The sequence below is a fragment of the Xenopus tropicalis genome, chromosome 4, assembly GCF_000004195.4.
Source record: "Xenopus tropicalis strain Nigerian chromosome 4, UCB_Xtro_10.0, whole genome shotgun sequence".
In the NCBI taxonomy this organism is placed as follows: domain Eukaryota; kingdom Metazoa; phylum Chordata; class Amphibia; order Anura; family Pipidae; genus Xenopus; species Xenopus tropicalis.
In genome coordinates, this window is record NC_030680.2 from 127,244,429 (window position 1) to 127,263,134 (window position 18,706).

Here is an 18,706-nt window from a genome sequence, read left to right on the forward strand (position 1 = left end):
GGTAAAACTTTGCATTTATATTGCAAATAATAATGCAATAAAAAAATTAATGCTGAATTAATGCCTTTGTTTGTATAACCATGACATTGGTTTTTCCAAGTAGAGCTCTAGGGTTCAAGCACTTTGTTCAGGGCTTGGTGGGAGGAAAGGTGAAAGACCTTTGGGCAAGAAGCAGCATTTTGCATTTCATTATGCTTTGACGATGGTGTAAAGTTGTTAAAGCGATTTATTTCATGGCTTCATGTTTTAAAATGTGGCTCAGTCCACTTCCATATCAATCTGCTTAAATGTGAAATATAAATGAATTAGTGATGCAAACTCATCCTCTCAATGTAAGATGTATGCCAATGACCAATTTATTCAGAGAGGCAGCTAAATAGTGCAAGATAAGCAGCGCCAGATTCCAAATTGGGGTGCCCTAGGCTGCCCCCCCCGTGCGCACATGCGCAATCACAAGCCCTCCCTACCCCCCCACCCAGCGCGAGCGTGCATGCGCATTCACGACTTTTAAACTCCCATACGGAGCAGTGGCGAGAAGTCATCATTGCTCTGTATTGGAGCAAAATGTAAACATTTTGCTGCGGCGGGGCGGCATGCCGCTTTGCCACAAATCTGGGCCTGGAGATAAGAAAACTCGATATCAAACAAGGGAAAGTTGTGCTCACCACTGAATTTTCAACCCTTAGCTGGGGGTGCAATGAGGCTGTGACCACAAAATTGATACAGACAACAACAAGAGATCCTCTGCACTCACCCATTATCAATTCATATAGGACATTAAGACATTCTGTGCATTAAGCTACCAAGCAATGCCACCTTGTATTGCAATATACTTTAAGTTGGCCTACAACGTCACAGTCACCCCCAGTCTGGCCAGTCCTTCACTCACTTTTATCTTATTTATTAAGAATCTACTGCTTCAATATACATTTAACAAAGGGACTTAACCTTGAAAGCAGGTAACAACCTTCCCTTGTTTGCAATAAAACTCAATATACAACAATGCAGAGTTTCAGAATAATACGTGTCAGAACATACTTTACAAAATGCTGTGTACTCTGGGTTTAATCATTTTTAATGCACCAGTGATAGCAGCCACCACATCCTACCAAGCCAAGACTAAAGCTCATCATGCAGGAAGCCACAGGGCTATATTATGGGTGGGTTCACAGGCCTGTGACGCCACATGAAATATAGGCCTTCATTTAAAAATCTCTATTTTTAAAACTGACACACTGTACTAAAACATGCTGCCAGTACTACTAACCACATGTTGGCAAACAGTTCTTCAGTTTAGAGCATTTATTCTCAGTGATAATTAAAGTGAAACCAGTCCTGGGACATATTTGATATTTACAAAAATGTATACATGAAAATGTCCATAGCAATGCCCTCAATTGTGAGGATGAGATGCTCTCTCCAGAATGAGTAAATAAAACCTAGAGACTTATTACATTAGTTTCAGTCAGGAACTGATCTGAGGAAGTGGGATCCCTGGAGCACATAACTGTGGCTGGAGGTTGGGGTTCCCTTTCAACGTTTAAATGGGGAGCAGCAAAAGGACAAGTCCCAGGGGTGTATGGAGGTTTTTATGTTGTACAAAGCAAAAGTGTCCAGTCTGCTTCCCTTCAGCTGTTACTGATCCAGACAATTCCCCACCAGCCTGTAGCACAAAATAAATAAGTGTGATTGTTCAGCTGACAAGGGGTGTTGGGTAGTACACGGCAGCATCCCCTGTATATTTAGTACATAATACTTAAGCAATGACTATAAAGTGTCCTGTAGGTTATTATTGGAGGGTGTGAAGATCAGTGGGTCAAAACACTTCAACAAAATATTTTTAAGACAGACACCTCTTCTTTATGTCTGTTTGTGGATCTCTTCCTGCATTTTCTTCATTGCCTCGCTCACCATATCACAGGCCTTTTTGTGCTTCTGCCAGTGTTTAACCTGGCACTCTCTATAGAAAGGAAGCAAAGAACAAGTCAGAACAACAAGAACATGGGACCTGCATATCTGGAATAGTGGCCTAACAGATATGTCACTGGGATGATAAATAATAAAATCTAACAATAACATTTTAGCCTCACCTATTATCAATATATATAGGACATGAAGACATTCTGCGCATTTAGCTACTAGGAAATCACCTCCCCTTTAAGCAAAACAGGGATTGTTTGTCCATATATTGCAATATATTCAGGCTGGCCAACTACGTCACAGTCATCCCCGGTCTGGCCAGTCATACGCACACTTTTATCTGATTCATTAAGGATTCTACTGCTTCAATATACATTTAACAAAGGGACTGAGTTTTACCTGCATCTGCAAGCCGAATACTGTGACAGCAATTCTACAGTTGTACCATGCAATCACCTTACAGTTCCCTGGTGCCTACTCAAAGGTGTAAAAACAATAAGGGGTATTTCTGTGGTTTATACTATATAGAAAAAAGCTCTAATATTCCTACAGCCTCACATTAAGAGCAACCTGGGAAAGGAATCTGGATGTTTTGATTTAGCTGGCTGAGGGATGACACTGGATTCATCACAAAAACCTGGCAAAAGTACTAACTCTGCCTTTAATATCAAGAGAAATATTATCTAGCAAAGCATCTTTCTCACATTAGCAGCAACACCCAACTATAGTATAACCACATGCTCTGATAAAAATAGCAGAAATGCACCCCTCACACTGCGTGAAACACCCACCTATAATGTAATCCCATGCTCTGGTATAAGTAGCAACAACAACAGAACTCCTGTAATTTATCTATTTTGCATTAGATGCAACAACACAATCCCACATCCACTGCAATTGCTGCAACCTTTTCTATAACCCAAATCCAGCATTCACCAGTTATTAAAGCAAGTACTCACCTCTTGCAATACCACTCACTCTGACACCTTGAACAACGTTTGGTGGCTTCTGACCCACATGAACCACACTTTGGTTTTTCTGGCACAAGTGCCTCCATTACATCAATATTATAGGTCTGTGCCCATCTGGTGGAAAAAAGCACAAAACAAAGATGTTGAAGTTTGTGTTAATGGAAAAATTAGTGATTAGTTCCAGAGCGCATGCACTTACCTTTTAGCTTGAGAACGCAAGTCTTCTTCACTTGGAGAAAATGCATGTTTCACCTGTTGTTTGGCTATTGCTTTCCATTTCCCTGAATTCTCCTTGATGATTGAATCCCAAACCTCAGGTACCTTATTGGAGCAATTAAAGAGAATGATAAAGGTTAAGAATGTTAAAATCAGGAACATTCTATATATAACGTTATGTACATTGACGTAGTTAGAGGAACCAATCCTGCTGGAGAGCTTGTGTGTCCTAGACCATGGGGGTCTTCTTCCTCCATAGTTTTAAGAAATTCCCCCACTTCAGGTGCTGTGCTTACCATTTTTCTGCGGGGGGCGGGGCGTTTAGCCTGCTGTTACACAACTACTTACACACACATATTCTTCTAATACAATAACAAAAAATGACTTTATACACATGTAGCCTAAAGATGTACACACAAAATAACCTAACACACATGTAACCTACCAATCTACTTATTTAACATAACCTTACACACGTGTAGTGGCCTGATACTTATGCAATGTACCAAGTCTGGAACTTAAAATAGGCCCAGGCATTTCAAGTACACAGAGGCCCAAACAGCCCCCCACCAGCCCAATAAATAGTGAGTGTCTATAGCATCTTACAGCAGCCCCTCTGGCATTTGCCTGAACCCACAGATTGCCAGTCCGGGCCTGCAATGTAATAATCTAAATAACCTTAAGTGCATGTTCTAATCTAAATATGCAAAGTCACCTCAAGTGTAACCTACCCATATATATATATATATATATATATATATATATATATATATATATATATATACAAAATAACCCAGCACACATGTAATTTACCAATCTAAATGGAATAGGGCGGCCTTGGGGCACCACCAGTTGAAATCCGGCGCTGCCTCTACATTTTATACTGCACAGATTAGTAGAGGATCTAATAGTGCTATTTGTTATAGACTGAACCTATGCTGGAAAAATTGTAGTGCCATTAAGTAAGATGCATAGGGCTGCTGAACATAGGAAGTGATACAACTTGCGCTGAAACACACTAACTGAGCAAAGCTTGACTTTATTTCTACCTTGGTATTTAAGAGGGGTAAATTACTTTTAAACTCATGTTTCATATGATGTAGACAATTACATTCTGAGACAATTTGCAACTGGTCTTCATTATTGATGTTTGTGATTTTTAAATTATTTAGCATCTTCCCTGTTGCTAGGGTGCAACCTACCCTGTCCCAACCAGCACACCATAAAGCTGGCCATACACGTAGAGATCAGCACATTTTACAAGGTCACCAAACAAGTAGATCTGTCCCCGATATGCCCACATTGATATGGCAGTACTGGTCTTCGAGCCAAATGATCAGATCACAATGATTAGAATGCAGGCCATCTAGGCAGGGACTGCAACCAGAATGAGAGAGTTGGCAGCTTTTATCAGCCCATGTATCAACCCCAATGAACAGCACTCCCCTTGGGCAGGGTGCTTCTGTTTGTACTTTGCCCCCTGGCCTATGTGTAATAAATATACCCTCCAATTTGGGTTGTTGGATGGTCCAACTTCAAAAAGAGTTTTTTAACCATTGCCAAATAAAGCCTATTTTGCATTATGTGCAGTTACACTGTGATTGCCGTTCTGAAAAATAACCAAACAAGTATAACCTACTACCCCTTAGGAATTAAAATGAACTGCTAAGGCATTTTAATTTTCTGCAGTACAACAAATAACTGCATAGCGCCATGGTGGTGCCAGCTGTTTCTTAAAAAGCCAGACACTGTCCCAAAATGGGGCCCTTGAGACAGTTGTTACTGATAGGCTGCCAGCTGGGCAACCCTGTCCTAGACAGTAAACCTTTGTATTCTGGCAAGCATGAAGATACGGTGAGTTGCAAACAGCTGCAGTCTATTTCTTAGTAACAATGGACAGAAACAGTGTATGCAAGGGTTAATATAGAAGCATGGTCAAAAAAGATGAAAAAAACCTTACTGCAAATAAATAAAGCAGACTGTGCATATTTTGTGGTTAACTGCCTGCTGCATTTAACATGATAAAACAAGAGCATATGTACTTTTTAAACACTTATGAAAGTGGCGGCGATTTCTCCATGCAGATTGGGTAATGTACCAGCACACCCAAACATTCTGGGAACTTAGATGACCAAAGAAATTACATAGTGTCTCTGTGCACCTATGCTAATACACTTTATTAAAAAAAATACCAAGTTTATATGAATTTCAAGCCCAGCAAAATTCTAGTTTTAGTCATTATTGGATTTATTAAATGTCACGATAATGTTGGTAGGGTCGAACGAAAATATTGAGTTGTCCGAAAGTCACAATTTTTTTGAGCCAAAAAATTTGAGAAATGTAAATGCCCATTCATTTTCATGAATCCTCTTTATTTTTCCCAAACAGGAAGTGCTCCAGCGGACATTTTAGGAGCACTGGTGCTCAATTTTGCCAAACAATAAAGTGTTTAAGTTTCACTTGAAACTGGGTGAAACAGGAAACAATGACGGCACTAACTTCCCCTTGAAAGTGTGTGAAATAGAAAACAATGATGGGGTTAACTTCCCCTTCAAAATGTGTGAAATCGAAGACAATGATGGGATTAACTTCCCCTTCAAAAGAGGTAAAGGACAGGCTGTCACTGACTATTCCAGTCCTTTACTATTCTAAGCTGCCATAGGACTCAATGGTTCTAGACAGCTTAAACCTGGCGTGCTTTTTGTCAGTCCTAAAAAATTCATATAAAGTTTTATAAATCTTGTTTGTTTCTCAACATTTTTGGGGAAAATACACAGAATCATCTCTAATTTTTTGAGAAAAAAATGAAAATCGTATACTGCCAAAATGCACATACATAAATCTCTTAAAAAACTAAACATAAAAAAAATTTGAACTTTTTTTCAGAAAACTTTAGTAAATGCGCCTCTTGTAGTGTCTTTCATATACTGTAGATCATTGGTCTATTGTGGTTAATCTGACTCATCTACCTCCACCAACCCTAAGCATATTGCAAGTGAAAACCATCATAGCATAGCGTACCTGCTCTATGATCAGTTCCTTTTTGGGTGGGGCTGGCTCACTCACAGACAAGTGGCTTAAGAAGCGCTGCAGTTCTACAAGATTTGGCAACTGGTCCAGAAGCACTTCAGTGAGAAAGGAACGAAGCTACAAATAAAGAAAGACAAAATACCTTGAGAAGTTAACATCTGTTTTTAGTCTGAGGGGTCAGAGGCCTGTTGGGAAGAATTTTACTTTCTACATATTATTTCTGATTGGAGTACCTTTAAGAGTTGCCCCTTGGTGAAGCTATTGATGTTATATTTCTGTTGGCACTCTGGCCTCAACAGGAGGTTGTATAAAGTTATCCAGGCTTGACCATCCAGCTTGGTCATCTTTAACTGGTCCTCAGCAGGTACAGGGTACCAGCGACCACCTTCATACTTCTGGAGCTGGCCTGAGCAACACAGAAAAAAGGTGTAACGTGTGAGGTAAATACACGTGCGATAAGGAACATTATAGCATAGTTGTGATAGCAAAGATATACTGAAATGTAGGGAAAAGTCCTGCTGCAGCTTCCAGTGTATATTGGAAAATACTCATCAACAGGTAGCAGTCCCCGTGTTGGCTGTATCTCTTACAAATATATTTACAAAAACCTGGAGAGTACACTTATTTGCAGTGAAGCAGTGTAGTTTTAATGAGACATCTTTAAGCACTACATGTTTCGCACCTGAGGAAGGCTGTTCAGCCGAAACATGTAGTGCTTAAAGATGTCTCATTAAAACTACACTGCTTCACTGCAAATAAGTGTACTCTCCAGGTTTTTGTAAATATATATGTGATAGCAAAGGGAAAAAGTACAAAGTTTAAAATAATGCACTGCTGCAAGATGAGGACACAGTAGGGCTTAGTTACAATTTGTACAATTGCAAGTGCTGGTGAACTAAGGGGGGCAAAACTGTGCCCAAAGGGCATAAACAGAGCACATATGCCTGTACCCAAGGAATGTACAAGCTGCACTCTTTAGCTTGAGATAGTTTAAATATCCAGCATGTAAGTACAGCTTACATAGGCGCACAACAGTCCTGTACTAAATGCCTACCTTTGCGCCTTGTGTCCAACTTATTACAGAAGGTTTACAGGCTGTGTAGGGGAACACCAAGCGCAACCCTATGCTGCGTATAGTAAATGCTTGCATACAAAGGCACAACTCTTTGGGCTCTGCTTTACTAACATAAGATTTGCACCTCTAGGTACAAATCTGGGGGGGGTGTGGCAGGGAAAGGCACCCCCTCAAACTTTTTTTGCAGTTTACTTCCCTGGTTGTAAATGAGCCATAGTGTAGTAATACATGACCTGTCTAACAAGGCCATTTATTGATGTTTAACTTTTTTTCTTTGTATTACAGGAGAATTAATTAGAAAATTAAGTAATTAAGTGATTTATGGCTCAAAGCACAGAGGAGCCTTGCGATACCACTGTCTTCAAAATATTCCAATAATAATCATCAATAATCAAAATGATTAATATTAATAATTAAGTATCATTAAGCTGCTTATTCTTATTAAATGAACCGCTATGTCTCTTGCAGGCCAATTTACATCTACACACTAGTTTGCAGCAGTGTAATGCACACCATATCCGCACCTTTTTGGCGCTGGGTCCAGGGACACTGATGCAGGAGTTCCACCAACAGACAAGGCAAGTTGTGAGTATTAAGGAGACGATTGGTCACACATAGTGGGAGGCTGAGGGGATAAAAGTTGCATTAATTCTTACAAATAAATCATTCATTGTAGGTCAAAGGCACATAGGACTATTCCCACTGTTTTGCCAATCATACCCATGGCAAAAAGCCGAAAATGCACCTCTATAGGCTTTTGTGGTAATGGTCACTGCCATGTTTTCAAGTGATTGCACATAAAGAGTCAGGTTGATTACCATGAACAGATCCATCCCCTTTGTACACTGCCCTAAAATAACATGATCTTGTATGCCAGCCTTTAGGTGTTCTGAGATTTTGCATGCTCACCTGTCAGTATGATCACTGATATATCGCATAACTGACAGGCATTTTAATGCAATGTCAAACTCCAGAGATTCAGCCTGCTGCTTTAGCTCCTAGGACAAATGTAGAGAAAATGTTAATTCCTTAAAAAACAATAGTAAATGTAAGTCTGCTGCAAAAGAGGGAATTTAGAGCACTATAAAAAAAATGTAAATAACACCCTGCTGCATTATAAATAAAATTAGTAGGGCTCATTTATAATGGATACAGATGCAAGTACTGGTGCTCTAAGTGGTGCAAAACTGCATGGAAAGGGCCCATAAACAGAACACTAATGCTTGTATCTATTGATGTTACAAGCTGTATTACTTTTACCTAGTTTCAACATCCTGAACACAGAGCACAGCACAGGCGCAAGATGGCCTTGTTGCCTTTGCACCTTGTGTGCACTGGCGCTCCTGCCTTGTATACAACTAAACAAGTTAGGGACACATTGAGGGCAACCATGTGCTGCTTATACAATATGCTGCACTGCATGCACAAGAGGCACAACTCGTGGGACTCCACTTTACCAACACTAAGCTTTGCATCTCTAGGCAACAGGTACAAATCTGGTGGGGATGGAAGGGAGTGGCGGTGCATTCCACATGTTTTTTTGTACTTTAGTCCCCTGGTTGTAAATGAGCCCCACTGCAGCAATACATTAAGTTTAATGTATAGAGAGTGTGCTTGGGACTGGAAGAGTCTTATATGTGGGGAGGGGGCTAACTATATTTTTAACTTTCAGCTGGTCAGTTCAGGCTAGTTTTTAGTATTTAAGTCACTGCATCTCTGTTGAGCAGTACTGAATTGCACATTCCATTTTTATTGCATTAACGCTCACCTCTAACGATGATGCTTCACTGGCAGTGTGGGAGAGAAGTCTGTCCTGGCTGAGTGTTTTCATATTAGAGCTTTGTGATGCTAACAGAGTCAGTTTCCTATGGCAGTAATCAATCAGATCCAGAGTAAGGTCCTCCGCAGACTCACATACTTCCTGCAAAACAGGAATAACTTATAACTAATTATATTCCTGCCCAGTGTGCATTTCATATACAAGCTGTTCTAAATGGAAAGATTTTTACTACCACATTTCTCAAGAAATTCAGAACTTTCACTAAATATCATCCCCTGTGTTCCAGCTGCATGCATGACACTCCTGGGAATCAATACATGACTGAAGAGTAAATATATGCCACAAATGAAAATACAAGGAAAATATCCAGAGATGCCAGACCTAACCTCACAATATATAATTACACTGCATATTTTCTATGCAAAGTTAGAAAACTTTAGCACAGAATAAAGTAATTTATTTAAACTGCAATTAGGAAAAGTGCCTATAAAAGCTTCAACATGATTTCAGCAGCAGTGTAAAAATTCTCTCTAAAAAGTGCTTTCTAAATAGGTAGATATACTCTAAATATGGACCAGAGTAAGGGTTTTACCTTATGGTAAAAGATTGTCTCCAGTAGGTTAATGATAGTTGCTTCATGATGTATCTGTAGGGACATAAATAAATGATTAATTAAATGCTCTTGACCTTCCACTGGTAAACTGGAGAACCCCAGAAATAACATTACAGTTATCTACGAATTCTAGAATGGTCATTCTTCCCATGCATCATGCTGTTTTCTATAGTTTGTTTACAATACAATAAGCAAGTCATTTTAGACTATGTAACATGGATATACACTGAAAGGCTTAACTTGTTGAAGATTGTCTTCTTTCAACCCAACTTAACTATGTACCTATTATGCATGAGCTGTTTGTTTAGCAGTTGACTAAGACTGGAATACTGGGAACAACTCTGTGTATTGTGGCTGGGAACTCCCAATTAATTGTCCCTGCATGCCTGCAATAATAACTGTTCAGGAAAAAAGGTGTGTCTTGGTTGCTTGCACTCTTACCACCATATAGAGAGGGAAGGTGCTCTTGGGCTGGAAGTCTTGCAGTTGACACAGTACAGGAAACACCTTAATCTTCCAGATCTCCACACTGATCAGTTCATGAATTAAAACTGAAATCTGATAAGAAGAAGCGAAAGGATTTTAGAATAATATTGTAACGCATGTCCTTTTTTATTACAAATGATACCTTCTTCCTAATATCCTATGGCTCTCTGTGCTTTGCCTTGTGTACCAAAGTGCTAAAGACAGTTGTAACACATTTAACTCTGTTTATAAAGCCAAAGGGATATCTTTTCTATTCCTGTTAAGTATCACATATACTTTTTCATTCTTGGGCAAATGCCACATGGGCTGATTCTCAGTCTGTGTTCATCAACAGGCAAAGAATTAGCCCTGTGTGACATTAGCCTTAGAATGAAAACATATACATGATACTTTGGGCATCAGCCCCTCCGTTTGCATCAGCCCTCTCTGTGTCTGCACCTGGAGCCATTGAGTAGGCCCGGGTATAAGCACACGGATTGGAATTTGGTGCCAAAACATGTGAAACTAGCAAGAGGAACATGGCTGACACAATGTTAATCTTTTCTGCAATCAAAAATGCAATTAATATTTGTCCAGTGCTGGCAGAACTTACAATTACTTTCATGTACAATATGAGCTTAAATAGCTCAGCTGATGCAGATTCCTTTTGTATTGTAAATGTTATAATCTCTCTATTGCTAATATATTGCTATGCCTTAGTATAACTCGTGCAGTAGAAGTCTGAAAGCAGCTTCCTGTTCAACAGAACAGGAAGTGAAGCATACACAGGAAACACATTTATCTGAAAGCATTGCTTTTTATAAAAAACAGCACAGGGACATCAATGGTAATATAATAAATTGTTCATATATTTTGTTTAGTATAAAAACTAAGTGTTCATTGCATTTTACCTATCATTTCTTTTAAGCAATGTTAACTATCACAATTGGTTTTACCTTTGAATGTGTCACAAGCAGGTCCTTAATAATCTCCTCCTGCCCTGCTGAAGCATTGAGGATCGCTTGCATATTTAGCTTTTCAATGTATTCATGCTGTTTAAACCACCTGGAGAGATTAGATGTTATAGCATTAAAAGGTGCAAATGTGGTGTAACTAAATTTTACTGGACCCCACAAAATCTTTAAGGCCCCCAAACCTTGGAAAGATAATCACATACATTGAAACTACACATTCTTTAGAATCCCAGTGGGCCCTATATACTCCTCTCTCTCCTTGTTACATATTTAAAAGAATAGTAACGTGTTTTTCAATCTGTTTGGCTGGTTTTTTTTTAGTATCACTAAAAACAATATATCACTAGTGTTACTACAATACAGTAGACCCTAGGGGGCCCGGGGTAGAGCAGGGTATAGACATTCCCAGGGTCTGCTGTATAGTTCCACCTAGGGTTGTACAGGTATGGGATCCATTATCTGGAAACCCATTATCCAGAAAGTTCCGAATTACGGAAAGGTCATCTCCCATAGACTCCATTATAAGAAATAATTCTAATTTTTAAAAATGATTTCCTTTTTCTCTGTAATAATAAACCAGTACCTTGTACTTGATCCCAACTAAGCTATAATTAATCCTTATTGGAGGCTAAACAATCGTATTGGGTTTATTCAATATATAAATGATTTTTAGCAGACTTAAGAGATCTGGAGATCATGGAGATCTAAATTACAGAAAGATCCCTTATCCAGAAAACCCCAGGTCCCGAGCATTCTGGATAACAGGTCCCATACCTGTACCAGCCAACTGGTAAAATACCAGACAAGGCCAGGGCCGGTATTACGAGTTTATTGCCAATGACTTAATTACCAGAATAGAAGAGAAACTGCTAAACTATGTGCTAATATACATACTACCACCTAATATGTCTGTATAAGATTGAATATTATTCACGCACCGCCTTCTAGCTCCACAGTAAATACATGTTCAACAGCGGAAAATAAATTCAGACAAGATTGTATCTAGGACTAAATGACTATCCGAGTGCTGCCACTAGGTGTCAATCTAGGACCTCCTTATGCCTGGGGTGTAATTGTAAACTTTTTGATATGTACAATAAAATATTATTGTATAGTGGGTTGTTTGAGTTGCAATGAACAGGAAAGTAAATAGTGCTGCACACAGGAGCTCCAGAAATAAGTAAATTTATGAATCCTGATGTGTACATTACCATTTGTTTGCAGCAGGGATTGATCCATTTTAAGGGAGTCTTCCTTGACGATATGAGTTTATAAATTGAATATATTTATGCATACACATATCTATAAAATTGCTTGTGTATATAACAGACAGGTTAACTCTGTCCCCTCCAATACCTTAGCAATAAGCCTATTACCTTTGGGCCAAGTATTGTAAATATATATATATATACAGGTATGGGACCTGTTATTCAGAATGCTCAGGACCTGGGGTTTTCCAGATAAGGGATCTTTCCGTAATTTGGAACCTCATAACTTAAGTCTGCTAAAAATCATTTAAATATTGAATAAACTAATATTCTAAACTAATAGTATTGTTTTTCCTCAAATAAGGATTTATTATATCTTAGTTGGGATTAAGTACAGGTACTGTTTTATTATTACAGAGAAAAGGGGAATCACCTTATAAAATTAAAATTATTTGCTTATAATGGAGTCTATACGAGATAGCCTTTCCATAATTCAGAACTTTCTGGATAACGGGTTTCTGGATAAGGGATTCCACACCTGTATATACAGCCATACATATATTCATACATTTGCTTCTTTGTATATAACTGGAAAATTAACTCTCTGGAAATAAGTCTATTACCCTGTGCCAGGTTTCACTGAGGATCTTCTATGGAAAGATTTTGAACTACCGTTTCCTTCAGAAATTTCCCAATAGTTCCTCTTGACCGATGCATGCGCAGTAGAGTGAATTCTGACATATTACTATTCTGTGTGGGGTGGGGGGGAACAATGAACTATTGGGAAATTACTGAAGGATGGCAGCATGGAAGCTCTGATCGGACATATCCAGTTTTTCAGCAAAACGGAGCACCATCCCTAAGTCTGAGGTCAGTGATTATATTCAATGGGGCATTCCTAACAAGTAGAACAGACATACTGTAACTATGGTACACACTATGTATTGCAGATCCAGCTGGGAAATCCTGGAAGCAGGACACTTGAAAAACTGATAGAATGGAAATGGTATAGGGGTTAAGCTGTGGACCTGGCACATATAGGATAAATGGGAAAACCCATTTTTTTTCCTAATTTTGTAGGCAATTATGAATAATATACGGTGCTGGTTTCCCTTTGTGCTAAAAATTAATCCTATCTGTAAAAACGGCCCCTTTATTTTGGAGCTCCCTATAGATCCTATCTCTTCTCTGTCAGAGTTTGAAATGGAGAGTGGGCGTGTCCTAACAGTCCCTGCCAGAAGCACAGTAGGAGGGGGAGAGCCAATCACAGCCCTGCACTCACACAAGCACAGACAGGCTTCAGTTCCCTATCAGGTCAGTCTAGCTGCTGATTGGTTCCTATCCTACAGTGCAGTGTACGGAGGGCCGCCGGCTCCCCAGCTCATCCAGAGAATTCAGCCAGCAGGAAGTGGAACCGATGGGCGGGGCTAGTGGGGTTTTGGTGGAATTTCTCAAAAAATCAGTCTGAAATACAACTTTTTTAAGCACATTCCTTCTATATCTAGAGGAGTATAATTCTCTGGTACATTTTTATAGGATATGTCTCCTTTAATCCTCCTGAAGGATGGGGCTTAACCCTATACACTCCGTGTCCCCCTGAGCCGACAGAGATAGTTTGATATTACTTTAGCAGAGGAAGCAGCACAGCAGCTCCTACATATTTCAATAAACACATAAACAAATACCCTATACGCCCATGTGTTCTGTGGAACATTGCTAGAGTTATGCTAAACCTCAAATCAGGAATGTTTTGTTTTTTTTTAACAAAGCCTTGAGTAATGGGGCTCAGTCATTTTTACAATCACAGGTTTGTAATGATGATGTTCTTCTAAAGCAATTTTTATTTGCTGTGTTATTTTCTGTTGCTGTGCATCTGTTTTGCCTAGCAACTAAGCAGTGATCTGAATGACAGGCTGCAAAATGAATAGGAGGCAGTCCAATTAGAATAGAATCATTAAAATATATTCAGAAAGAATAGATAGCCACACCAAGCCAGTTATACCTGAATTTCAACAAAGTAGCAGAACCAGGCGATTGACAAGAACTGATGGAGGACTCACCTTTGCTATAGTGTTTCAAGAGTCATAACCAGACAATCAAATGCTGCTTTCGCTTGCAACTTGCAAAAACCTTTACAAATAACTACGTTTTGGAAAACTGGCTTAGAGTTACATTTTCTGTCACCGTAACTAACAGGCAAGCGTTCCTCATGAGGCAAGAGAAATGCCGCTTGCAGTTCCGACCTATCTCAAGTGCAGTGTCAGTCTTACCCGCCAGAAGCAGTATCGCGTACTGAGAAGATCTGCAGGCTCTGCACCATCCCTTCCGCCTCCCCATAGAGAAGAATCGGTGCCGGTGCCTCTTCCATGTTGTTTGGTGCTCTCGGTGGTCTTGCTTATGGCATCACTATGGAAACACGACGCTGTTTCACAGCGCATGCGCGGCATCTCTCATTTCCTTGGTAACGGCGCACCTCCCCCAGACATGCGCAAACAAGCGTTCTTTGTTTGTCAGGATGCGCATGCGTGGAGGCGGTTTCCTATTCAAAGGTAGTGATTTGCTGCTTTACCGGAAGTAATGTAAGCTCTGGTTTGAAGTGCCCGTCAGAGGTTGTGTAACAGGCGGAAGTGCTGCTTCTGCCATGTTGGCACACCTTTGTGTTTTCTGAGTTGTTTAATGTCCTTGCGTGAGGGCTCTCTGTAAGATACTTGAGTGGGTGGATAAATAAATAATAAACGTATTATTAAAGGCTGCATAAGATTGTCACTGTACTGTTATCAGACTAACCAAAATATATAGCTTATTGTATCTTTATATATGTAAACTGCATGTATTGGGATCGTATCGGACTGGCCGCCAGCATACATAGGGGCTGATTTACTAACCCACGAATCCGACCCGAATTGGAAAAGTTCCGACTTGAAAACGAATATTTTGCGACTTTTTCGTATGTTTTGCGATTTTTTCGGATTCTGTACGAATTTTTCGGATCCAATACGATTTTTGCGTAAAAACGCGAGTTTTTCGTATCCATTACGAAAGTTGCGTAAAAAGTTGCGCATTTTGCGTAGCGTTAAAACTTACGCGAAAAGTTGCGCATTTTTCGCGTAAGTTTTAACGCTACGCAAAATGCGCAACTTTTTACGCAACTTTCGTAATGGATAGGAAAACTCGCGTTTTTACGCAAAAATCGTATTGGATCCGAAAAATTCGTAAAGAATACGAAAAAACATACGAAAAAATCGCAAAGTACCGATCATTACGAAAAAAACGCAATCGGACTCCATTCGACCCGTTCGTGGGTAAGTAAATCAGCCCCATAGTTTGAAGAGTAGCCTTATAAGCTAAGGTTTTCAGGTGGAAGTGTGACTGATAGAACAGCAAGAATTATAAATGACTCGCTTGTGCGCACAGTTGCCTGATGTTTGCATTAGGTACTGTCAACATACCACATAAAGTCCCAGTTTTCATTTTTGGTTGGTATGTGACAAGACAATTGTTGCCCAAAATATTTAATAACATGCTAGGGTTGCCACATGACTGGTTTTGAAATGGACAATCCAATTTTTACAAGGGCTATCTGGTTTAAAACTTCCTGAAACTGGCCTTAAAAAACAGAAAAAACTCGTTAGACAAAGGCCAAAATGTGCCAGTACCCAAAAGATATGTCATAGTCCTGCTCCTGAAAAGTATTGGGAAGCAACACAAGCATGGAAAAAGTTTCTGGGGGTGCAAATAAGAGCTATAATTGTGTATTTGGTAGCCCATATGTGGACTAATAGCCTATAGAAGGCTCTGTTTGGCTTTTCACCGGTTTTATGCAACCAAAACATTCCTCCTAACCAGAAATTCAAAAATGAACACCTACTTTGAGGCCACTGGGAGCAACATCCAAAGGGTTGGTGAGCAACATGTTGCTCACAAACCACTGGTTGGGAATCACTACTCTACCTTTTCCCCCTGTTATCTATCTTTCCCCTGATTTTCTAGCTGTCCTGCAAAAAAATTCCAGTGTACAGTTCTATAATTTGTTTAAATGACGATAAAGAGCAATCCTTTGTGCTACACAGGACTAATTTTTCAGTCTGGATTTATACAAAATGCATGATTCTGTGCCAAAAGCTGCTCTGTGTGTTTGCACCCTGGCCGATGCAGTTCCTGTGAGTGCCAACACAAGAGTGGGAAGAGATGAGCGACATGACTGATTCTTGGCCTGCACCCTGTGTAGAACTAGTCTAAGTTCCAGTTAGAGTAAGGCTGTGATATACGGAGCAGATTATTACACAGAGGGCACTTTTGTGGACTGGTAGTTTGTTTCACAATTTGTCTTGTTCTCACAATGACTCAGCAGAATGAAAAGATGAGGCAGAAACTTGGAAAGTGAAACTGGTTTATATTTTCTACGAGTGGAAGAAATAACAACCCATATTTAAAAAAAAAACAGTAGCAAGTGCATTTTGCATTATTAAAAGTGTGCCCTAAAGTGTCAATGGGCACAAACTCAATATCTAAGCCAATTTAACAGCTGATGCCCCATGTTCCTTTCCTGTCTGTGTTTAAGCTGCAGTTACCTTCTGCCTATAGCAAAAGGCAAACTGCCTGTGTATAATATGCATAAGCGTATTATCTAGATACTCTGGGTTTAATCAAATGTATGGGTTTTTGGACAGTCTTTTGGTGTCATGGCATCTACAGGCACATTTTTGAAATTGTCAAATTTGGACGTACTGGTTTTAGGAAGCACTTTTCTTTCTGAAGTGGCACAAATACTGGAATACCATTAATAAATCATGGGACTGTTAATTTCAAACAAACTACATCATATTACTACAGTATATAGCAGTAAGTAATATGAGTATAAGTATAAGGAAACATTGCTATAAGGCAAAACAGTTCAAATCAGGAATCAAAACTTGGAGCAAAACTTCTATAACGTTCAATGCACCTAAGGTGCCAATGACATTAACTTTCCAGAAAAAAACTGACTCCATCACAAAGCCTGCACGAGATGGTGATAGTAAAGAGTAATTTCGTATTAATCAACTTTTAATTGATTAGATCTTGAAAGATTCTAATCTGCAAGAGATGAAGATTATATTAAATGTTCTTTTCTTCAGTGTCAGATCTAAATCTGCTGGAAAAGCTGTAAACACAGTATCAGCTTATGAACAAATTATAGTGATGAAATGTACTGTACACCAACAGAAAGCAACTTGGGTTGTCATGCTCCCAGTAATAGAATCATTTTTTTTAGCCCACACAATTTTGCCACTGTCATAAAAAAAGACCCATATATACAGCACCATTTCAGGGTTCAGTACACAATAGCACACTCTGCACTAGAAGAGCGATATTTCACTTTAAACATTGAAATTTGGGCTCTTTAATTTACCAGGAGTGGCTTTTGATTCTCGCCTCATGGCAGCAGCGCCCGTGCATACATAGTCTGTTGATCTGCAGGTTTTGTGGCATATTCCATGTTGCTTCTGTGTTGTTTAGGGAAATCTGCAACAAGTTGCCAGAAGTCCCAAATCGCTTCCCTGCCAATCATTGAGCTGATAGCACACCCAGGCTTTTACCAAAACATTTTGGTTGCTTATGTACAGCATTCATTCCTTATAATAGTATGTGATTGATTTGAGACAGATCCTGGTGCCTTGTTGCTGAATTTCTTAAAGGAGAACTAAACCCTAAAAATGAATATGGCTAAAAATGCTATATTGTACTTACTGCACCAGTCTAAAGCTTCAGCATCTCAATAGCAGCCATTATTTAGGTCTTTACAGATTTCACCAGAGCTCCCCCCAAAAAACTACAAATAAAAAAGACCAATTGCAAACTGTCTTAAAATACTACTCTCTAGATCATACTAGAAGTTAACTCAAAGGTGAACAACCCTTTTAATTTAGTACAAACATATTCTGCAATGCATTACAGAGATTATGTATCATTCACATCAGTCTCTGTCCCAGTGGAGCTTACAGCTCCCTAATACGTACAAACACAGTGCAGTCAGCAGATGTCATTAGCACCATCTTTTAGAATGGCCATGTCACCAATTGCTCTATATTTCCTCTGATAAAAATATTTAGCCAGGGTTGATATAGGTAATAAAATAAAACATACATCATCATACAGAAATAGGTCAGTGGTGTTATATTTAGTATTGCACATGGTCAGTTATTGGCTTCTAAAGCAACCAAATGATAGGCAATAAATAGTGGAAATAAACAGATGAGGAATGTAAAATATTGTAAGGGGGCATTAACAAAATTGCAGTCTGAGCATGAGAACATGTTTAGCCTCAGTGCGCACACTGTGCAGTCTCTTGGGCAAAAACATATTCTGCTACAGCCACATAATCACCCTACTAATAAAATTCAAAATAAGTAATCATTAATATTTTCTGCTACCATTGATGCATGTTTTATTCATTTATATTAGAGCAATGATT

The 18,706-nt window shown here is 39.2% G+C and overlaps 1 protein-coding gene across 2 annotated transcripts; it reads right to left on the reverse strand.

Annotated features, from left to right (window-relative positions):
- Window positions 1-1,059: 1,059 nt before the first annotated feature.
- Window positions 1,060-14,721, reverse strand: zmynd10 (zinc finger MYND-type containing 10). 2 transcript variants are annotated; one of them, XM_004914076.4, is made up of 13 exons: window positions 14,523-14,721; window positions 11,027-11,135; window positions 10,047-10,163; window positions 9,585-9,638; window positions 8,981-9,133; window positions 8,122-8,210; window positions 7,737-7,837; window positions 6,371-6,543; window positions 6,129-6,254; window positions 3,091-3,212; window positions 2,880-3,005; window positions 1,854-1,960; window positions 1,060-1,663 (listed from the first exon to the last, which is right to left on the reverse strand). In XM_004914076.4, the coding sequence occupies exons 1-12, from the start codon at window positions 14,618-14,620 to the stop codon at window positions 1,861-1,863; spliced, it is 1,368 nt and encodes a 455-aa protein (XP_004914133.1). In that variant the 5' UTR covers window positions 14,621-14,721; the 3' UTR covers window positions 1,060-1,663; window positions 1,854-1,860. The 2 variants fall into 2 exon arrangements, with proteins under 2 accessions (XP_004914133.1, XP_002935679.2); XM_002935633.5 differs by having other exon boundaries at window positions 1,060-1,960.
- Between the last annotated feature and the right edge of the window lie 3,985 nt (window positions 14,722-18,706).

Bases quoted from the DNA above. Each gene is read 5' to 3' on its own strand.
- zmynd10 (XM_004914076.4), bottom strand. From the start codon at position 14,620: ATGGAAGAGGCACCGGCACCGATTCTTCTCTATGGGGAGGCGGAAGGG. The intron at 9,134-9,584 runs GTAAAACCCTTA...CCTGTTTTGCAG, and splicing joins AGACAATCTTTTACCATAAG to GAAGTATGTGAGTCTGCGGA. The intron at 7,838-8,121 runs GTGAGCATGCAA...TTATCCCCTCAG, and splicing joins ATCAGTGATCATACTGACAG to CCTCCCACTATGTGTGACCA.